Here is a 22,950-nt window from a genome sequence, read left to right as displayed (position 1 = left end):
TGGTTTACAATAAACCAATTTAAACTTGAGGCATTAAAAACATAACATAGCAGTTTAAGTAGCAAATAGTAATATAGTAATAACTTCATTGTTATTAAATATAGTTAAGCATATAGTTAAATATAAATATAGTTAATATAGTTGAAATCAAAAGTTCAAAGCTTTAAAAAAGATGCCTTTCGTGAGCCTTTTTAAAGGATAACAAAGTAGTCAGCCCCGACAATTTGGTAGGGGTGATCCCTTGGTGGCAACAGAGAAGGCAAACTTTCCCAGATATTCCCTAGGAGCACAGATGTTCATACTGAAAGAGATGTTCTCTCACACTGCCAGCTTGGGCCTAATATGCACGGAGGTTTAAAGGTAATGACCGGCCCTCTGTATATTGCCTGGAAGCGAACTGGCAGTCAGCATATGCCTTGCGACACAGAGATAATATGGTCTCTGTAGGCATTCAGCTGAAGCTGATAAAAGGTGCCTCTGTGTAATGGTCTGTAGGAATGACCTTGGGAGACAGGAGGAAGAGCTGCAGACTAGGCAACTGTCACACAAAAAGTATCTCAGCCCACAGAAGGAAAAGGGGCGTGGGAAGCACTTCAGAAAGGACCCTCCCTGGTTTTCCATAGTGTAAAAGGAAAGGAGGGGAGAAATACTTTCAGTCTTGCAAGATTCTGTTAATTAAACCGTAGAGTTAATACTCATACAGTAGTTGTCTGGACTACCTCAAAGGGCTAACATCAATTTTGCAAGATGTGATGGAACACGCAGCTCTCAGAACTCCTCCGCTGTTCTGTATGACAGTTGTCTAGCAGAGTGGCTCTTCCCCCTGACTCCCAATGTCACTCCCACAGACCATTACACCCTGGCTGTTGCCTCAATCTGTGAAACTAAAGGCTTAGGCAAGGTTTTCACTTTATCTCCATGCCAGAGAAAAGCTTTGCTGAAGCAGGCTCAGATATGCTTTATTCTGCAGTGAATGGAGACCCACCACCAGCTCTGTGCTCCTGCCCCAAACTCAAAGCCCCACAGTTCCTCCCAAAAGCTGTGTGGCACTCAGCCCAAATGCAGAGCTCCTGCCAGAGGGAGCACCAAGGGAGCAGAGCCTGGGGAATCTTTCATTTGGACACATGGATGGAGTCACCATCACTTACCTGTGCTGGAAGAAGCTCTCCAGGGCTCTGCATACTGTGTACCGCTCTGCTGGGGTGAGCAGATGTTCCAGCTGCTGGTGGAAGGTCCTTCCCTGGATCTTGATGCTGGAGGGCAGGATCTCAGCGACCCACTGCAAAGAGGTGAGTGCAGAGGAGGAGCTGGGTGTTTCTGATGATTCACCATCTAGACACAGAAAGACAAAGCAGATTCCAACAAACCAAGCTGGCACTCAAACCTCTGGAACCTATTAGCATGATCTGATTTTAAATAAGAATAAATATCTTCCTTCTATTTTTGTGTGAAATCTATGCATTGTTTCTGAAGAAACCTTACTATTATTCTTGTGCTGGGTACATGCAGAACACTGAAAATATACCCTTTTGCAGTAAGGATTACTTAGGATCTGTACGATAAAACTTTCGTTGTAGCTCAAATGTATCCCTCAGAGTATGCTGTAATGTTCCATTATGCTGTGTCCTTAGGATGTTTTCTAGCTTTTTTTAAGCTTCGTCTTTTGTTCTAACGTTCTTACACTATTATGACCTGCATTCCCTGTCCGTCCATTGGAACAGCCCTTTCATTTTTCCCATGTGATCAAATAAAATCTTTCCTGATGCAATCTAAAGAAAATTGGGCCTAGTGACATGTAAGTTGCTTCATTTATAAGCCAAAAACAATAATTGCCATGTTTGATAACAGAACCTGTAAAGTCATTCCCATTCTGTAACTCTGAGGTCTGAACAGCAAATCAGCAGGGATCTCTTGCCACGTGGCCTCAACCACTTCAGCTGAAAGTGGTTGAACTGTCATGGTTCCCTCCAAGTTCCTAGAGTTTGCAAAGACCCTGAATGCCATGTAACATGGGCCTTAGACTCTCTGGAGAACTAGCTTCCAGAGGTGTTAGCTTTAGAGCTTAAAGAAAGAAAAAAGAACGAGCTGGAGACAGAGGGCCAGGGGAGACGTCCTGCCTCAAGTGAAGAAAGCAGAATATTCTACGCATTCTACGATTAAGACCAACTTTCTGCTTACCGCTGGAAAAGCTAACAATGCCTTCTTCAACCACAAGGGTGGGCATTGCCCCGCTGCCTTGGAGCATGGAGACGACCTTCTCATGGGAACAGTTCCTGCAGAACAGAATTCAGGACAAATCAAGGGCAGAAGCAGCACACGGAGTGCTCCTGAAGAGGAGTGGTGGGCTCTGCACAGACAGGGCAGCCGTTGAAGAGATGTGTGCAATCCAGGTCAGGGTCAAAAGGACATCAAAACCCAGAGATGATCATGGGAGAACAACGAAGCTGCCAATTCACCTCATATCCAGGCCATTAAGGAACAAGATCCTGTCGCCAGCTCTCAGGGAGGCTTTGTCCGCTGGACTCCCTGCAAAGGAAAACAAAGCACCCTTGGAGTACTCCAGCACTGCTTTATTTGCAGAGTCTGCTGGGCCACAAAGGCACACCTTTCCTCACGGCTGACCCTCCACTCCCAAGATTTCAGGCAATCCAGCAATTCCAGCACCATCTCCTTCTCTGCGTAGAATCATAAGATCCTGGAAGGGACACCATCACCAGCTATGCAACCAGACCTTGCCTCTTGCTAACCTCACAGTCCCACCAGAGGAGAAAGCCTGCTATTCCCCAATATTCATGCCCCGCTGAAATTTGGGAAACAGCCCCAGTGTGATGATACACTCCCACACCAAGGATGGTGGTACATCTGGATCACTCCTGCCATTTGGCCAATTGCTTCCATGGCCCCTGGGCCTCATTTACAGGCACGTGGTAGCCAGGCATCCAGAGGGATGAAATGGCATCACGCTCGATGGTCTCGCCAGGAAGGAACTCTGACTGCGTATTCCCACCTAGTCCAAATGTACACAACCTGAGGCCGCCTGTAGCTACCAAAAGTGGTCACAGAAATGTAGGTTTTTTGGGTACTGCAGAGCAGTAAAACGATGAAATGCCTAGGAGATAATGATGGAATTACTTAAATTATAGCATTAATTAAAACTAACAAGATTTCAGTTGAATGAAATTGAAACTGAATTAAATCCCCCATCGTTTTTGTTCTGGCTTCGCCCACTTCTTTGCCCTGGCGGCATCCCCTTTGCGGAGTCTGGCAGGTGAGGGGTCAAAAGAGGCAAGATGGCGGCCATCACCATGCTAACAAAGCCCCTTTTTTACGTGCTGGAGTGGCCCCCGGACTTCGCTCAGAGGACAAGGGCGTCCCTAAACCATAGCTGCGTGCCCCTGAACAAGACGCGTGGTCAGGTAGTCGGTCTGGTGAAGAATTCACAGCGGGCGGAGAGCCCAGCGGCGTCCATAAAACACCCGACCCACAGCGAAGTCTGGGCAACCTCGCGCCGTGACAGCCTCCGGCAAGGAATCGGGGTTCTTCTTACCAGGCAGGATGGACTCGATCCACACCGGGGCATGGCCACGTAGCGTGAACCCAAAGCTTCTGCTGCCCTTGTGGACACGGACGGTTCTGGGGAGGGAGAGCAGATCGTGGTCCTCTGCCGGCCGGGAAGCCGGAATGCGCACGCCAGGCCTTTGCCTCCGCTCAAGCGGTCTGCAGAGGGGGGACCCAGGGGGCCTCCCTTGCCGGAGAACGGTCCTTCCGGGCCCAGGACCCCTGCAGCGCCGCCCTCGGCGTGGCCCTCCTTCCCTCCCTGCCAGCCACCAAGGAAGGGATCCCCACAACCCCTTCCGTGAGCAGCGGGCTTTTCTGCTCCGAGCTCCCGCTCCACGCTCGTCTGCAAGTTCGGGATCCTGGCCCGCCCTTCCTCACACGGTGCCCAGCGCAGCGCCCCGCCAGGAACGAGGCACCGATACCGGAATGGGCTTCCCGCTCCCCTCATTGCGGAAACTGCCCCGCAGGCACCGGCTCCCTCGCGGCTGCTCCTGGGGGCCGAGGGGCTCCGCCCCAACAGCCTGCCCCCCGGGGCCGGTCTCCGGCCGCGGCCCTCACCTGCAAGCCGCCCCGGTCCCTACGCTGCTGCTGGTCGGAGCGGCCGACCTCCTCGAGCCGCGGCCGCTCTCCTCGCGGCTGCGGGGCGCCGAGCTGGCCCGGGCGGAGGCGAGCAGGCGCTCGGGGCGGTCCTCGCTGCGGCTGCGCCTCAGGCGGTGGGCCGGCGGCTCCCGCTTCGCCCGGCACAGCTTGCTGATGAGGCTCTGGGACACCACCTCGTCGAAGCGCTGCCGGTGCTTCCGGGGGATGAAGATCCTGGGGAAGGCGACGGCGGAGCCGGGTTAGGGCAGGGGCGGCTCTCGCGGCGGCCCCGGACGCGGCGGCGCAGCCCTCTCGGTCCCGGAGCCGCCCGGGAGGGCGGAGAGGAGCGCCCGCGCCTCCGCTCGGAGCTGCGCAGGGTCCAGCCGACGGCGGCGCCTCCCGCGCGCTGCTCCTTCCGCAAGCCGGCTGCCTCGCTGCGGGCTGGGAAAGGGAGGCTGGGACGGGCTCGCTCCTGGCCCGGAGATGCGGGACCCGTCGGGAGTCTGGGGCGGATTTCGCTGCCCAGCGCTCTTGCCTCCGTGCGGGAGGCGCAGGGAGCTGGTGGGTTTGCCCGTACGGGTGACATTGTACTTTGCCAGACGGCTGCAAAACGTGGCTGCACCCCCCGATGGTGGGGGTTTTTGCATTACAGCCTGACAGCAAAGTCATGATGAGCTCCCGGCGCTCACCCCGTCCCTTCCCCCGAAGGCGTTCCGCCTGTTTTTGCTGTACACGGTGCAGACGCCCACCAGCCTACGCGGGGCAGCTGAGGACTCTCCGTCCTCCTCTCTCTTCCCTTCCTCTTAATGCCTGAGCGGCGATGCCCGAAGACTCCTCAGAAGGCGGTCCTTGCAGCCTGAGAGAAACCTTGAGCGCAGCGTCTCTCGACCTTGGCAGCCTTGAGGTGTGTGGACTTCAACTCCCAGAATTCCCCAGCCAGCTGTGCTACAGAGAACCTAGACATTAATCCTTCTTGCTTACTTGGATGCCTTCCCTGCCTCTCAGCTAAGTGAGGACACCTACCCTGATTAGGTTTTTGTTTTGGAACAGTGCTGGGTGAACCTTCCATAATACAGCAGAATCACAGAATTTGGAAGGGACCATTTTAACCATCCAATTCAACCCCCTCCTCAGCACAGGAATCCAAATTAAAGTATCCTAGATTGGGCGCTGTCTAGTTTCTGGCTGAATGCATCCAGGGAAAAAGAGGTACCCGCTGTTGGCATTTCCTTGTTTTTTGCAAGGAGCAAGCCATTAAGTTGCTATGGTAACAAATCACCCTGGCAGAGTCAGAAGGTCAAACTTAAGTATCCTTAGTTTTGGGGGTGAAAAGGCATGACCATATAAGGTAAAGCTTTTAATTGCCCTGGAGAGGTATTTTGCCTGGGCTTGTTAGTTTCATTTTCCTTTCTATCTGCCTTCCTCCCAGTCCTCTCAGCTCTGCATGTGAATGCATGAGCTTGTAAATATGTTTTTGTGCTTTCTGTAAATAAATTTATTTTTATAGAAATGCCTGGTGTGTGATTTTTCTGATTTCTTGGGCCAAACACTTTCCAGCACTCTGCCACACCCACCACTGGTTCCATTGTCATGCTCTCTTATTATAGGATTTTTTTTTCAAAAATTCAAATAGAATCTGCCTTGCTGTAATTGATATCTATTCCATTTCCTGCATTGTAGAATGAAAGAAATCAGTCGATGTATGTGGGAATAACCTTGGTTATACCAAGTTGATGTATGTGGGAGAGGGTGGGCGGGGTGGGGGGAGAGATGCTGCCTCCGGAACTATCAGATAAGAGGAGGAGGAGCCCAAGCTGCATAACGGGCAGAGAAAGAAACTTAGGAAGGGTCTGCCGTAAGGTATCAGGCTGTAAAGGAGATTCTGACTCAGACTTGCAAGATTCGGTCAGTGTAGCCTTCGAATAAAGCAGAATTAGCTCATCAAGTGATGTTTCCTGCCTGTCCACCTGGGAAGGCTGACAGTTTTTGACCTTTTATGTGACCTCCTTTCAGTCACTCAAAGATCCTTTCATATTCCTCCTCAGTCTTCTTCTCTTGAGGCTAACCAGACCCAAGCTCCTTCAATCTCTCTTCAATCTTTCTCCCCAGTTTTGTGTGGTAATATTAATAATAAGCATTCTTTGAGTCTGATTTCTGAGCCAGGTATATATTCTCATGCCACCAAGCCCACATTTAACTCACTTGCTGATCAGCATGTGTTCTCTCAAATGTTTGCTGAAGGCATATCACGTCTACAGTATTACCACAATCTATTAAATTGGCCAACCAGAAAAGGAAGTAAGATTAGTCTGTTCCTGACAAATCCATGATGACCTGGGAATTACCACATTGTCTTCAAGGTGATCACAGACTGATCTCTTCATGATCTGCTCTAGAATCTTCCCGGTACTGATGTCAGATTCTCTGGACTATAATTCCCCGGATCCTCCTTTTTAACCCACTTTTGGAGATAAGGACTATACCTGTTCTCCTCCACTAATTTGGTACTTCACAGTTCCAGGATTGTCAAAGATAATTTATAAGAATTTATGGCAGACCATCAGCAAGTTCCTTCAGTACTTTAGGATGCAATTTATCTGGTCCTGGACATTTAAACTAAATATGTATTTCTTGGTCATGTTTTTACAGTCTGAAGCTTCAGCTCTGCCTCTTCTTTCTTCCCTTCATAATTTTTTGTTTTTGCTTCTTGGTGAAGCAACTAACTGAACCAAAACAGGAGATGAGTTACCTGTTGGCATTTTGCCATCTTCACTGAACAGCTGGTATAATGATTCCTTAAATAATTTTTTCCCCTTTTAGTTTAAGCATATCTAAAGAAGCCCTTTATATTCTTTTCAATCTAACAGAACATTGGAAAGAAATTAGGTAAAAGTACTTGGGACTCTGTCCAGCTGTCTGTCAGTCAGCCTGATAACTCTCTGAAAACTGCATCAGACCAGATTTGTTGGAGTGGGGGGAGCCAGGAAAAGAAATACCAAGTCTGAAATGGGTAGGACCCACCAGAAGTGGCAGGGGGAAGGAAAACTGAAAAATTCCCCCAGTGATTTCAGTTCAAGAGGCTGCGGTTTGGCAGTGACTCAGGATGTTGGGGACCACCCATTCTGCGCCCCCTTTTCTTCCCAGCCACATTGTCCCAGGGCAGTACATATAGTTTGCTTCATGCTTCCCTGGGCATACATTCACACAGACATATAAACAGTGCTGATAGTGGTAAAAAAGAATTCCAGAAGCCATACCCCGTGTGCTTCCTCTGCCTTATTAGTTTTCAGATCTTCCTGAATTTTTCTGTGTAGCCCCACCGGTTTCTTTTGACGTCCCTCATTTTTGCTCATCATTGGAAGTGTTGTAACTGTACTTTTCCTATATCAACTCGTTTAGGAATTCCCACCCATCTTGAACTCCTTTTCTCATTAGCTTCTGCTGCCAGTGAAGCCTATCTATCACTGCTCTTGAATTTATTGAAATCTGATATTTTTGAAGTCCAAGACGCTTGCTTGACTATGCTCGATTTTGGTTTCCTAAAGAACTCCTGCATTGCATGGTAATATTCTCCTAATGTTCCTGCCACTTTCGCTCAGTCAGCTGAGGGCTCATCCTCATGTCCTACTCAGCACAGCACAATTTTAAAGGGCATCCTCATCCTGGCCCATCGTAGAGCTGTTCAATGCACCATTCTGACATTACATGGACTCCTTCTACACCAGGGTCTAATGTTCTTCTGGCTTCTTTGGTTCCTTGGTAAAAATTCCTGCCGGTTGGGCCCCACCTGGTTTGCAGCAAGACTGCTAGTTCAGCAGCCAGCCAGCCTCCAACTAGCCAAGCCCCCTTGGTTCTCCTCTCTGGCGTGAACAGGTTTCCCCAAACACCCTCTCCCTACCCAGGCTCAGCTAATTAAGCTTACACAACTCCTGAGGAATAACCCTTATGTCTGCCTTCTTGTATTCCAAGAGAATCAGAACCACTATCAAAACAGGTTTCTTAGCCATTTCGAGATTAATTTTATGAACAAGATTGGCTACAGGGTTCAACTGCACCATTGGGATTGGCTACAGGGTTCAACTGCATCTCAACTTTCTGACCATACCCTGCAGACACCCCTAGTATCTAGACTACACTCTTCTGAAAAAGAATCAATTGTCCTGCCCCCTTTTTGGCTTTGGGGCTGACTTCCCCCAAAGGACCCAGGAAGGCTAAGCCCTAAAAGCCATCCCTGCCTTTCTTGCAAAGGAAGAAAAACCTAACATGGGCCTCACTAGAGGAGGGAGGTCTAGGTTGAATTCTGTTAACCCCTGGCTGCCCTCTACACACTTTCTCAGTCCAGATTGTCTAAACTGGCCTCCACTTTCTACAGAAAAGAGGATAAGGCTCCAGAAGGATGAGGGAGGGTGGAAAGGAGAGCCAGCCTAACAACATCCAAGCAGGAGACTCAGATAATCTCTCCAGCCAATGGAGATGTGTTGAAACTCAAGAACTTATTCAAACAAATAAGTAGTTTTGCTAGGCTGACTACATTGACTTTTTTTGGAATAAACCACCTTTCCCCACATGCAAGACTGTATGATTACAGGAGGATCTCAGGAGTTTCAGGAGAGGTAACTGACTTCCAAGCTTAGGGCAAGAACATCCAAAACATCTGGCTATTTTTTCTGGAATGGGGCTGGAGGGAGAAGTCCTGGTCAAAAGAGCTGAGATCTCCCCAGCAGCATAAGCAGGAGCCTGTCTGGTCGCAGACGTAGCTCTCCTTTACCGAGGAACTCCAGCTGGTAAGAGTCTCCCTCAGCAAGTTTTGGCTCCAATAACTGCCACAATGGCAGGTACCGCCTGGCCCACAGAGGTGGTTCACCAGAAGGCACACCAGGGAGGTTGTTCTCCTACCCCCTTCAGCGTAAAAGAAGGTAGCCCTTCCAAGTAGGACAGGTCAGGAAACGGGCACCACAGAGATCCCAGGAAAGTTACTTTATTGATGTAGGGCAGTGTTTCTCAACCATGGCGACTTTCAGATGTGTGGACTTCAACTCCCAGAATTCTGGGAGTTGAAGTCCACACATCTGAAGGTTGCCAAGGTTGAGAAACCCTGATGGAGGGTATTGTAACAGAACCTTGAAAGCCCATCCAAGTTTCTCTCTGCGCCGTCTTATACATCAAGGAGGGTTGCTTTGTGTTTCTTCCTCGTACTTCCTTTAATCTCTGGATTGTGTAATTTCTTGTCCAAGTCCCTCCTTAATGGCTCTTTCTACTTTCAGCTCCAAATTCCTTTACAAAAGGCAAAGACTCCTTAGAACTAAGCTTGGCTCCCAAGATCTTCATGAACATATCTGGGAAATTTTCATGCAGTAACATGGAAATGGTGGGCCACTGCCCTCCTCTAGGAAGTTTTTTTGACTCCCGAGTCCAGCCAAAAGCCCCTGGATTGTTGGGGGGCCTCCCATCCAAGTATAAAACAGGCCTGACTCTGTTAGGTCTTTGGAGATCATCCAAGCTCAGCTGGATGCTGTGGCCACCTGCTGTTGGCTCCCATCCCTTGCTTTCTGGGCAGGGTGAACGTGGGCACGCTTTAAACAAAGCTTTGGGCTGTCGGGTCCCACACCATTTAATTTTCTAAGACCCAACTGTGAGATTTATAGGAACCCTTGGATGCTGGAGAGGGGTGCTTTGCTAACTTGCCATTTAGCTTTCAAACTTAGTGAGCCAGTTTGGTGTGGTGGTGAAGGCACCAGGCTAGAAACCAGGAGACCCTGAGTTCTAGTCCTGCCTTAGGCACAAAGCCAGCTGGGTGACCCTGGGCCAGTCACTTTCTCCCAGCCTTAGGAAGAAGAAGGCAGTGATGGCCAACCACTTCCGAAAAACCTGGCCAAGAAAACTGCAGGGACTTGTCCAGGCAATCACCTGGAGTCAGCACTGACTTGAAGGCACCACACACACAAAAAAACTTTTAAACTTAAAAACTGACTGAAAAAGTGGGGGCAGAGAGTTTCTGGAGTACCAAGGGAAGGTGTGTCTTCCAGCCCCTGGGTGCCCCCCTCCTGCCTCCCTCCAGCCTCTTTGGGCAGCTCCCCGGACAGTGCAATGGTGAAAGACGCCTCTCCCTACCCCACTTCCTGGGGATCCAGGACTTCGCTGCCGGCTCTCCTGTTCAGTTCTGCTTCCTCTCCCGGCCATACTGACCCAGTGGACCTGCACAGCGATGTCTCTCAAGTGGCCTTCCATTCCCCGACAGCAACGGTGCAATCCAAAGGGGTATGTTTCATTCCACTTGGGGGTAATCTTCACTAGACAAAGGAGACTATTGCTGATTTGGGTGTTGCTGGGACTCCATCATACCCTTCTGGCTGACAACAGGAAGCAGCAGCATCTCCAGTCCAGGTCCCCTCCCTTAAACGTGGCCACCTGAGGGGACCTTGGAGGCACACCTTCTTGGTGGCCACCCCAACCCTTTGGAACAGCCTCCCCCCTGAGATCCGAGGGATCCCCACCCTTTTAGCCTTCTGGAGCGCCATGAAGACCTGGATCTTCCCGAAAGCATGGGGCTAGGAAGGGGGTTGAGCTGGAGGCTGAGGGTACTTCCTTTTCTATCTTTGTCTTTATGGATTGTGGTGAACTGCCTAGAATCATTATACGAGACAGGTGGCCATATAAGTCCAGTAAATGAATAAATTTCCAATCCCAGGGTGTGCAGGGAGTTGCAATCTCCTCCCTGGCTTAATCCCATCCGTGCACCCAGCCTGCTGCCATCTGCTTCAACTGCCATCCCGCCTTGTCATCCAAGGAGAAGGCCAGGCATTGCTGGGGAGAAAGGGGGTGGGGGCTGGCCTCAACTCTGTGCCAATGAGGGTAACCTTCCCTCTGGACAGGCAGCAGCTCAGCCCCAGCTGCCCTCACTAAAACAGCTGCCTGGAAGGGGGAGAGGGAGGGGCTGCAGTGCATCTCTTGGGAATCAAAGAAGCAGGGGTGTCTGCAGGGCATGGTCAAAACAGTCAGGATGGCCACCAGAAGGTGCAATTGCATCTCTGCCTATTTTTTATGTGAGGCACACGTATGGCCACCCCTGCAAAGTATCTCCTACTTCCTGACCTCGGTAATTTTCTACCTGGTGGTCAAGTGGCATTTGTCCGTCCAAAGAGTGTTTCTGCACTGGAGGCAGCCAGGAGAAAAAGATACACAAAAATTTCTCATTGAAGGGACAGAGAAGGGCCAGTGTCCTTCAAAGGACCCCAAGCCATTTGCTCCGTTGTGGCCAAAGTGTAACTTTCCCAGCGCTCCGGCACTCCCCTCCACCCCAAACGCCGTGCAGGGCTGGCGCAGAACAGTTTGATGCACGAGGCCCGAAGGACAGAGGCGGGAGAGGATGGGCCAGAAGCCCGGCTCAAGGCTCTCCAGAGCTGGCATTCCTTGCAACCAACTGTTCCTGCCAACTTCCCCACCAGCCCCCTTAACAGGGTCCAGCGCAGCGGCCTGCTGGGGAAGTCTAGCAGTCCCAGAGCAGTGGGGGCTCTGTCTCATCTGAGTGTCCCAAGCCGAAGCCTCAACAGGCTGAACCAGGCCTGTCATGGCTGAAGCTGCCCCACCAGCTGTTTCCCCTTCTCTCCCAGGGGCTCCCAGCTCTTCTGAGACTTCTCAGGTCTCACAGCTGGAGAGAGTCTCTTTCTGAGTCAGGAGGAGGGGAGGGGGCAAACAAGGTCGAGCTGTTTCAAGAGGCACAAATCGCCTGGGTTAATATGCTTGGCCTGGGCCAGTGTGTTGTGGGAATCCACTCATCCACTCCCTGCTGTGGCTACCAAGGGTCAGCTCTAGCCTCAAACAGTACCCAAGCGATTTTGAATCAAGCTGCCCTTCTCCACTGGTAAAATAGCCAAAATCCCCAAACCCCATCCAAGCCCTTCTCGGGCTCATCCATCACCAAGCAGCTGCCTTTGGGTTCCCTCCCTGGTCCACAAAGCGGCACACAGGCACACCAGCAACATTTGCCCTGCCCGGCTGCCTTGGTAACAGGGTCCTGACAGCTTCCATGCTGGGCAAATCAAGGAAAGCCATTGGCGGATTTGTGGATGGTGGAGATCGTACCCACCAATGGGCTGGGGCTAAGGGGCGAGTTCTGACCTGGGTTTGGCCATCTGTCACAACTGGACCTGCAGGGTGGAGGGGCTTTCTGCCTCTCTGGCTTTACCAGAAGGCAACCCCTGCCCCCCGCCACCATGTGGATCACGTATTACGTCTCTGTCTTCCTGCCTCTCTCGCATTCTTTCCTACTTGTTGACTTGGACTTTCTATTGTTTTCTGTCCCGCTCAGTCACTCCACACACTTGTTTGTTCACTTGCTTGTTCTCGCTCACTCTTTCGTTCTCCCTCTCTCTCCTTCGCTGTCCATCTCAAACCAGCTGAAGGGGTCAATGGGCACCCCACTTCTCCTAAGCCCCCCAGCCCTGGCATTCAAGCTTGTCCTTCCTATTGCGCCTGCCTCCAGAACAGCAATCAGAAGCTGCAGCACCGGTCACTTTGCAAAGGGAGGAAACACACAGCAGTTCTCGTTCATGCGGTGGCCTATAAATAGCAAACTTTTTGACCCAGTTATTGAACAGACGAGAAGGGAAGGGGGACATGGCCCAGAGAGCCTCCCTTTTGGAAGTTAGACCCGCAGCAATGGCCAGGCCTGAAAAGCGTGGGGGTGCACCTGGTGCATTGCGCATAAACCCAGGCAGAGCTTCAGTCACACTGTCGTGGCCACCATCTTGACCTTTTTGGCCACACACTGTGGACACACCTCTAGGATATCACACAAGGCTGGAAGAAATAGGGACGGACTTCATCTTCCCTGGGCTAAGCAGGTCACACACCCCAAGCCCTAGATTCTCATCTACTCACCGTGCCCCCTGGCAAAAAGCAGGGCCACGCTTTTAACCTCTACACCTCTCTCCATCCTCTCTCTCTCTCCCACCAACGGCTGCCTTCTTCAATGTAAAAATATTTCAGAACAGGAAAACCCAGTTTTAACACAACACATTGCACATACGCATTTAATACATTATCTGTGGGGAAGGACTTCATTAACAAGTCTCTGATTCTGCAAGCCTCAACTGAAGGTCCCCGGCACCGAATCCTAGGCGGGCCAAGCTAACAACAGAGCAGCCCTGTCTAGCTAGACAAGGGATTTGACCATAAATATAGTTATTAAGAACCCTGGAAACTGTCAGTGGTGTTTGTGCACGCACACACACACATATGTGCTCAGACACGGATCTTCATTGGCAGACAATCCCAAGTCTCTGTAGAAGTTTGTTGGGTTCAGGCCATCTTAAGCCACCAGTCTGAGATGAGAACCAGTTCAATCTAGTGGTCAAGGGACTGGGTGTGAACAGGGATAGCTGAGCTCTTATCCTGCCTGGGTGACTTTGGACAGTCACTCACTCTCAGCACTAGGGGAAAGGCAATGGCAAACCACTTCTGAAAAATGCTGCCAAGCAATCTGCAGGCACTTGTCCATGTAGTTGCTAAGAGTCAAGACTGACTTAAAGGCACACACACACACACAAATGACGGAGGCAGTCTTTTTCATCAAATAAATAACTAGCTAAATAACCTTTTTCCTTAAAGCTGTTTCTGCCAGCCAGTAGGTTCCTTGACTTCCCTGCCCTGCCAGATATGATAAAAAATACCAACCATTTAGGAAAGTGAACTCTCTCAAAAGGAAACTCTTCAAATAACAAAATGTTCACTTTATTTACTTATCCCTTTAGGCTTGTGTGCCACTCTAATCAAAAACACCTCAGAGTAGATTGCATTCCTCATTCAAATAATAAAGTTAAAATATAGTTCAGTTAATAGTACCAACCCACACAACCATAAATCATCATCCTTGCTGGTGCTGCTTCTGCCCAAATCACTCAGTGTTCACCATCCCTCTTAATTGATTCTGGAAGAGCCACCAGGATCCCTCTAGGTAGCAGAGGAATCGGATGGTGGCCTTTTTGGGCCCCAACCCCCAGGGAGGTCTTGGGCACAGAGCAATCTTGGTTAGCAGCAAGGGATGGGGGGGGGGTGGATTTATCCACATCCCACACAGATGGATGGACCCTTTTATTACTGCCAGAGTCACAGTAGGAATTTCTGTTGACATCAAGCATGCAAGTTAGATGAGAGAGAGAGAGTGCGCAGAGAGAGGGGAGGACTGCTTGCTTTTCCAATACTATAAAAATAAACACAGGGCCGTTTCCTTTGAGAGCAGGGGGCCCCCCAGAAGGAGATTCAGTGTTTCATAGCAGCTGAAGGCAAATTGGTTGAAACGTTATGCCATCCCTTGCCCTCCTCCCTGGAAAGGAGAAGGCTGGGCTGACATCAGGAAGGGGGTCTAACCAACCACACTTAACATCAGCGTGGAGAGGAAAATAAAACTCCAGGAGCAGCCTTTAGGAAAAGGGAGTTTCAAAATGTAGCTCACTAGGAAAGATGGTAAGAAAAGATTAGTTGTGGCTAGCATGATTTAAAAAAAAAAGAATAGAATTAGTGCAGAAATGATGATGTCGAAATTACGATGCTGCTAAGTTTCTCCTGGTCCTGATTTAAAAGCAGTTCATCAACTCCACCAGCATTTTCTTTCCAGATACTGTGAGGGATGACCACTATGAGTGCCAGTTCAAGAGAACTGGGGCCATCAGCTGTGACACTGCTGTATTCTAACCCAGTTCTGCTGAGAAGAGTTTAAAGGGCTATAATTCTCATTCCAATCTTACTGGCTGTGGATGATGGAAGTTGTAGTCCAACATATCTCAAAGGATATCACCTGGACCAATGAAACATTTCTAAGAATCAGGGAGATGGTAATCTGAAGACTTTCTAGTTCCGGGAGGGTCCATGGACAATCCATCCTAAAGCAATGATGGGCAAGGAAATATCACCCATCCCCCAAACTCACATTAATAGTGAGTAGAACAGAGTTTAAAGCCAGAGATGGTTGGCCTGCTCCTCATGGGTCACAAGCACTTTCTTCTTGAAATACCAGCAACCCATGAAGATGAGCCAGACCTGCACAACCATCTCTCCAGTGTCATTCTTAGGCTCTACAAATGCGCAAAACCACTTTATGCATAAACATGTTTTCTCGGCTCCCTGGAATCTCAGGCAGTCCTTCCCCAGAGCAATTTAGATCCCTTCTAAGCGGGAGATGCCACGGCTGAACCTAGATTCCTTGGGAGCACAGAAGAACGGGGTCACTGCACTCAGCAGTGCCCGCCTTCTGTGGAACTGTCTGGCCCCCATTCCTGGATCATCCCCTCCCAAAGAGCTTTGAAGTCACAGCTCGTCAAAAAAGCATTTGGGGACAAGGCAGAGTCTGTTGTTAAATTATTAGAATTCTGTTTTTAATGTTTTTGCTTGATGTAAAACCCACTGAGAACTGAGAGCATTGAGGATTTAGCTGCATGCATGCCATAGCAAAGCAATTAATTAATCAAATAAATAAATAAGTTTCCTCATAGCCATAATTCATAAATCATAGAATCATAAAATGTAAGCATTGGAAGGGACTATGGAGATTATCTAGACCAATCCCCTGCCCAGTGCAGGAATCCACTGCTAAGTGTTCTCGGTAACACCCGTATTGCAAGCAATACAACATGGCTTTAAAAAGAGAGACACAGTAAAGCTATCAGTGAATTCACTCAGAAGAGAGAGGCTAATAAATTATTATTATTATTATTATTAATTTATTTACTATCCCGCCGTTATTATTTTTATAGATAACTCAAGGCAGCGAACATACCTAATACTACTTCCTCCTATTTTCCCCACAACAACAACCCTGTGATTTGTATGCTGCCTGACTCTCAATTATCTGGGTGGCTAATACAAATATAAACCTGGTAAGATTAATATTTTTATATTGGACTACTTAAAATTGGTGAAAGATTATGCAGAGTTTTGCATTTCACAGAAACCTACAGCAAAAAGCAATGAAATGCAGCATTATTTCAAGGACATGGACAAGACACTGTTGCAAAAGACTGGAAAAGATTTGCATTGTTGACCTCTGTACAATGATAGAGCTGGGCATTCTGTATTATTTAATACACACTGTTTGCAAAAGGTAGCCTAAATGTGCAAAAGTTTTCCAGTTGCTTGTATGCAGCAAAGTGTCTCTAGCAACTTCTTTTTCCATTCTATAAGCAGAGGAATTCTATGAAAATTAAAAACCTGCATGTTCCTATACCAAGACAGTCAAGTTCACTTGCTTCTTTTTTCCATGCTTTCTCAGGCCCTTATAGGAAAGAAAAGTTTGGGGGTGATGGGGGGGACTGTCAGCTGCCAGTATAGATGTACACTCTGAAAATCCCAAATAAGTGGAAACACTCTTCAGATTTTTTCCAGACCTGTCTTTAAAAAGAGGCAGAGAAAGAAATGGGAGCCCCATCCTTTCCCTTTCCCTCCTACTTCAGAATACCCCCAGTTCCAAAGTGTGAACATCAGCAATCTCTACCACCGGCAGCAATAGATGGTCCCAGCTGACCCACCTTGCACCACCACCTGGCTGACCTTGGCACGTGGGACGTGAACCCCTCGGTCTCTAAGCAGTTGCCTTCCAAAGAGGAGGCGCTGAGCCTTCTCTCACCCAGGCAGGTTTCAGGCCAAAGGACTGACTCTCCCCCTCCTTGATCAAACTGCAGCAGAAATAAAGTCTGAAACCCAAATTTCAGACTTCAACCCAAACTGCCCAGAGTGGTTGGAAAATACGATAAACAAACAAACAAACAAGCAAAGAAAGAAACAATTTTCTTTCCACTGTTTAACCTCCTCTGTTTAACGAGTCCCATCCACAAAAGCTGCTTCGGGCTCCAGAGGATGCTAAGAAGCAGCGAACTGCAGCTGCCCAGGCAAGAACCCAAACTCTGCTTCTCGGGTGCCCTTCACCTCACCATCTCAAGAAAGGACCGCTTTGTCACTTACCCAAGGCAGCTCATCTTTCTTTCTCGTTGCTGTGTCCCCACATCCTTGAATGGGAGCCTCAAACTGGGCACTTTCCCAGGGTCTGCAAAGCGTATGGCACAGAAGGGGAGAGGGATGGGATGCGGCCAGGGAAAGGGCCAAAGGCACGTGCTCTCTCTCCGCAGCCGGAGGGATGAGGGAAATGTCAGCAAATTGAAACCAGAAAGCTTAATTCCGGCTAAGTGGGTCGAAATCCACTGGAGCTCCCCCAAGGAAAAAGGAGGGGAGGAACGGTAATCAAGCTGACGATGATGATTAAAGCAGAGAGTAAACTAACCTACCCTGGGAGCGGGGGAGAGAGGATATGTTTATCCAGCAAAGGGGATTTCAGATCAGACGCGTCACATCCAGGGAGTCCCAAGAACGGCAACCAAGAAACATATTGCAAGAAAAATATCCGCCCTCTCGTGCCAAAGGAGAAGGGCACTTGGAGGCCACCGTGCAACAGCCTGTCCCGAAGGACAAGAGGGTCCTACCCCCGCCCACCCCCAAACAGCAGCAGTGAGCAACCATCCAGTCAGGCATCTGCAGAAGCTCCTCAGCTCTTCGAGGGATTTCTGTGCTGCATTGCTGGGTACCGAAACTGCACCAGCCGCCAAGGCAGTGCACCAAGGGAGACGAGCCTGATTAACACTCGCCCTCCTATGCACGCACACTCTGAGACTGATGCAGACACCCTCCCTCCCTCCCTCCCTCCCTCCCTCCCACCTAGCAGGAGCAGCAGGGAAGTGTCCTGGTTCTTCGGCACGGAAAGCAGGCTTGATGGCAAGGTTGCAAAGCAGCCTCGGAATCTATCAAAAGGATGGATGGATGGATGGATGGATGGATGGATGGATGGATGGATGGATGGATGGATGGATGGATAGATAGATAGATAGATAGATAGATAGATAGATAGATAGATAGATAGATAGATAGATAGATAGATAGATAGATAGATGCAGATACTCAGCCCCCAAAGGGGCCACGCTACATTTCTCTGCAAACCTTGCTCAATTCTTGATCTATAGAAGGAGAGGAGGATGTGGTATGATGCCAAGGTTGGTTTAAAAGCTTGAAACTAAGCTTGAAACTAAAGAAAATGTTGGGTTTTTTTTAAAAAATAAACCATAACTTTCTGAGATACTTCAATGAATTGGCACAGGTTGCAGAGAGGAAGTTAAAGCTTGGCTCTTGTATCTTCTGAAATGCTTTGCAAGCATTATCATTTACTACCTTACAGAAGGCTGGATGTCCTTCCTGAGGTCCTTTTGGCCCAACAAACCTAGAAGGCAGCTAACACAATTCCTGTTGTGCAACTCCTGCGACGGTCCATGATAATAGGCTATATCTGTCATCTTCTTCTGCAGTAGCTCCCAAGCAGCCATCATTTCTTGCCAGGTATTAAAGACCCCAAGGTTCCTTATCTTGTAGGGGTTAACATCTCCTTCAAGGCTCAGGCTTTTGATGCTTCCATAACAGCCCAAGACTGGTCTCAAATTATCCACTTCCTGTATACAGTACTTAGATGGGTGTGCTTGGCTCTGCGGGAGGGCCGGTATTTGTGGGATCCTGCTACCATTGGCAGAACATCATGGAGCTCACTAAGTTAAAGGACTCAGTGTACTTTCCATTTTCAAGGTCTATCCATAAAGATGCATTGATCCAGAGAGATCTTTGAGATTTTCTGTGCAGTCTTGGCTGGTGATACAACATATACCCTGGTCAATTTAAAGAAAGCAGAACTGACTCAGGCTTCTCAATGTCTTCTCCCTTCTCAAAGAGGCTCCATTCTGAGGTGCTGGGTATAATCAATTTTATTTATTATTTATTTATTATTTAAATTTATATCACCACCCATCTACCCCCAACGGGGGACTCTGGGTGGTTTACAATAAAAGATAATAAAAACATATAAACCTAAATTACAATCTAAAAACATAAATAAGATAAACAGATATAAAACCCAAGAGGAGATGGAATCACATTCAATAGGGGGGGCTATGGTGCCAACCATCCCCAGATGGAGCTGTTACCCTCCCCATCCCAAGCAAGGCGGCAGAACCAGGTCTTCAAATTCTTCCGGAAGGCCAGGAGCAAGGAAACCCATCTCAACTCAAGGGGCAGGATATTCCAAAGCGTGGGCACCACTGCAGAGAAGGCCCGCCTCCTGGACCCCGCTAGATGGAATTCCTTTGCTGATGGGGTCTGTAGCATGCCCTCCCTGCCTGACCAGGTGGGGCGGGTCGATGTCATGGGGATGAGATGGTCCCTCAGCTAATCTGGCCCCATGCCATGCAGGGCTTTAAAGGTGATAACCAACACCTTAAATTGGACGCGGAAGCAAACTGGTACCCAGTGCAGCTCATGTAGCAGCAGTGCCACGTGTGTCGATTTTACAGCACCAACAACTGTCCGCGCAGCTGCATTCTGGGCCAGCTGAAGCTTCCGGATACTCTTCAAGGGTAGCCCCATGTAGAGCACATTGCAATAGTCTATATGGGAGATGACACGGGCACGGGTGACTGTTCGGAGGGCATCTCGATCCAGGAATGGGCGTAGCTGGCGCACCACCCGGAGATGTGCAAAGGCCCTCCTGGCCATGACTTCCACCTGCTCTTTGAGCAGGAGTCACGAGTCCAGGAGGACCCCCAGGTTCCGCACTGGTTCTGAATGGGGCAGTGCCACCCCATCCAGAACCAAAGATGACAACTTCCTGGGAACCGAGGGGCCATCAATCCACAGCCAGTCCATCTTACCAGGGTTCAGTTGAAGCCTGTTGTTCCCCATTCAGGCCCCCACAGCCTCCAGGCACTTGGAGAGGGTGGCAACTGCATCACTTGCTTCACCCGGATGGAGATATATAACTGGGTATCATCAGCATATTGATGATACCTCATCTCATGGTGGTGGTTGATCTCACCCAGCAGTTTCATGTAGATGTTGAAAGGGAGAGGAGAGAGAACCAAACCCTGCAGCACCCCACAATGGAGGAGTCAAGGGTTGGATCTCTCGCCTCCTATCACCACCGATTGGGAATGGCCCTGGAAGGAGGCGAACCAGCGCAAAACTACACCGCCCACCCCCAACTCCCTGAGCTGCCCCAAAAGGATACCATGGTTGATGGTATCGAAAACTGCTGAGACATCCAAGAGAGCCAGGATGGATGCACTCCCTCCATCCCGCTCCCGCCAGAGATCATCCATAAGTGCAACCAATGCGGTCTTCATCCTATATCCCGGCCTGAAACCTGACTGAAAGGGGTCCCGATAATCCGTTTCCTCCAGAATCCTCTGGAGCTCCAACGCAACCACTTTCTCAACCACCTTTCCCAAAAAGGGAAGGTGGGAGACAGGGTGGAAATTGCCCAATATAGTAGAGTCCAGGGATGGCTTCTTGAGGAGGGGGTGCACCAGTCCCTCCTTATAGGCAGCTGGAAATTCCCCCTCCCTCAAGGATGCATTAACCATCGCCTGGACCCAACCACAAGTCAACTCCCAGGCTGATTTTACCAGCCAGGAAGGGCATGGGTCAAGATGGCATGTGGTTGCATTTACAGTCCAGAGGATCCTGTCCACTTCCTCAGGCCCAACAGGATCAAACCATTCCCAGATAACAGGGTAAGTGCGCTCCCTTGGCATCTCCCCAGACTCCACTTCACACTTAGTGTCCAACTTAGAATGGATCTGCGATTTTATCCTGCAGATGCTCTGAAAACTCTTCCGAACAGCTCTGCAAGTGGGTCACTGAATCTATCTGACCCAGAAGAGATCAAGCAATCTTAAACAGGGCCATCGGGCGACATTCTGCAGATGCAATAAGAGCGGAGAAATACTAGCGTTTCGCCGCTCTTACTGCCACAGGGTAGGCCTTAACAGCGGCTCTAGCTTGAGTTTGGTCAGATTCGGTCTTCGTCTTTCTTCAGCAGCGCTCCAGTTGTCTCTCAACGCTCTTCAAAACCCTCAGCTCCTCCGTGAACCACAGGGAGTGATGGGTCGAACGCAGCAAGAGAGGTCACACAGGCGTGATCCTGTCCAAGGCCCCAGCCGCTGCCCTATTCCAGGCTGCGGCCAGGACCTCTGCTGGACCATGCAGCAGGTCCTCAGGAATAACCCCCAGCTCCCTCTGGAACTGTACCAGATCCATCAGTCACCGGGGGCGGACCAATCAAATGGGTCTTCTCCTTTTTCAAAGAGGCTCCATTCTGAGGTGCTGGGTATAATCAATTTTAATTATACCCAGCACCTCAGAATGGAAGACAGTTGGAATACATGAAGGAAGGATGAATCAGAATGAATCTGATTCATCACAAGCTAGCTAGTACTCATTTTAGGGCCTGCTGCAACGATGATGGCAAAGTAAACCCACTTCATGTCTGTTCAGTTTGGCCAGCAAAGGTCTTCAAACAGGGGAAAGATCTTTCAGAACCTGGTCAACAAAGTGAAAGCTTCAGTTTTTAGCATGACCACTTTATGGAAAAGTCAGATCAAATATCGTAAGGGTTGAGTCTGAGTCAGACTCAGAAAACGAAACCTATGCTGAGCCAGGAAGGGAAAACAAACTTATTGGGAAGGTTTTGTGGAAATAGAAACCAGGAAAGACTCAGCAGAGCGGGAAGAATTGGAGAGGCTGACTGGGCAGAGTCTGGAGGAAGGTTTGAATCCTCCAATCAGTGCTTGAGAGAGGAAAGCAGAGAAGCACGCCAGGCAAAAGGCAGCCCGATTGGCTACAGAGGAGAAATGGCGCAAAAAGGATGAGATAAAAAGGCACCAGCGCAAAGAGCAAGTTGCCGGAGACAGCTGATCCTTCGAGCTGCCAGCATTTGTGGAAGAGTCCTTGCCAGGAAACGGAGCCTCGCCTGCAGCTGATACGGAATCAGCGCTAGCTTCTCCTGCCTCTGAGGATCCTCCTTCCTTACACCAATTCAGCCGAGTTGTGTCTTGCTCCCAGCTCCGAGCCTCGTCTTGCCACCTTAGCCAGATCCAGCCCTGCCTCCAGATCCCCGCTGCGTCTTGCCATCCCAGCCAAGTTCCCTCCTGCCTCCAGTACCAAGCCTCTACCTGCCGTGCCAGCCAGATCCAGCCCTGCCTCCAGATCCCAGCTGCGTCTTGTTGCTCCATCCAAGTCCAGCCTTGTTTCCAGCTCCAGGCCTCGTCATGCTGCTCCTGCCGTGCCTAGTCTTGCCTCCAGTCCAGAGCCTCGTCATGCTGTATTGCGAATAACTGGTTCTGCCTTTGATCCTACAGACTTACCTTGTTGCCTTTCACTGCCTGGGTGGACTTGATTATCTAACTTACTAAGGACTTTCTTCTGATATAAATAGTTGTTGAAAATAAATAATTCTTTTAGTAATTCTGTCTGGCCACCTCTTAGTCTGAACAGGACAAATATGGAGGCTGCTTAACTCGGGTTAGCGAAACACTATATGTGTTCATGATTGGTCTTCAAGGGTAGCCCATGTAGAGCACATGACAGAAATCCAATCAAGAGGTGACCAAGCACAAGTGACTGTCTGAAGGGCCTCCCAGTCCAGGAACAGGTACAACTGGTGCACCAGATGAACCTGTGCAAGGACACGCTTGGTCATTTCTGCTGAGCTGAGTCCAAGAGGACCCCCAGATTGTGCACTAGTCCTGCATGGGGAATTCTAACCCCCTCCAAGACTAAAGTTCTCCAGAACCAGGAGGCCCAAATATCCACAGCCACTCAGTCTTGTCAGGATTGAGCCTGAGCCTGTTCCTCCTCATCCAGGCCTGCATAGTCTCCATGCACGGGGTCGAGATTTTGACCACGCAACTTGGTCAGCCTGGAGTCGATATATGTAATTACTTTACTGAGGAT

The 22,950-nt window shown here is 49.5% G+C and overlaps 1 protein-coding gene across 1 annotated transcript in view; it reads right to left on the bottom strand.

Moving 5' to 3' along the window:
• GRID2IP (Grid2 interacting protein) overlaps positions 1-22,950 on the bottom strand; it is a 69,188-nt gene that overhangs the window by 30,622 nt on the left and 15,616 nt on the right. The window contains 5 exon segments of the mRNA XM_063315013.1: positions 1,149-1,332; positions 2,179-2,273; positions 2,457-2,526; positions 3,548-3,633; positions 4,117-4,371. Coding sequence (XP_063171083.1) covers positions 1,149-1,332; positions 2,179-2,273; positions 2,457-2,526; positions 3,548-3,633; positions 4,117-4,371 — 690 coding nt within the window.

The sequence above is a fragment of the Candoia aspera genome, chromosome 14 (assembly GCF_035149785.1).
Source record: "Candoia aspera isolate rCanAsp1 chromosome 14, rCanAsp1.hap2, whole genome shotgun sequence".
Classification (NCBI taxonomy): domain Eukaryota; kingdom Metazoa; phylum Chordata; class Lepidosauria; order Squamata; family Boidae; genus Candoia; species Candoia aspera.
The sequence above is the reverse complement of the archived record's forward strand: the minus strand, read 5'-3'. Positions and strand labels throughout refer to the sequence as shown.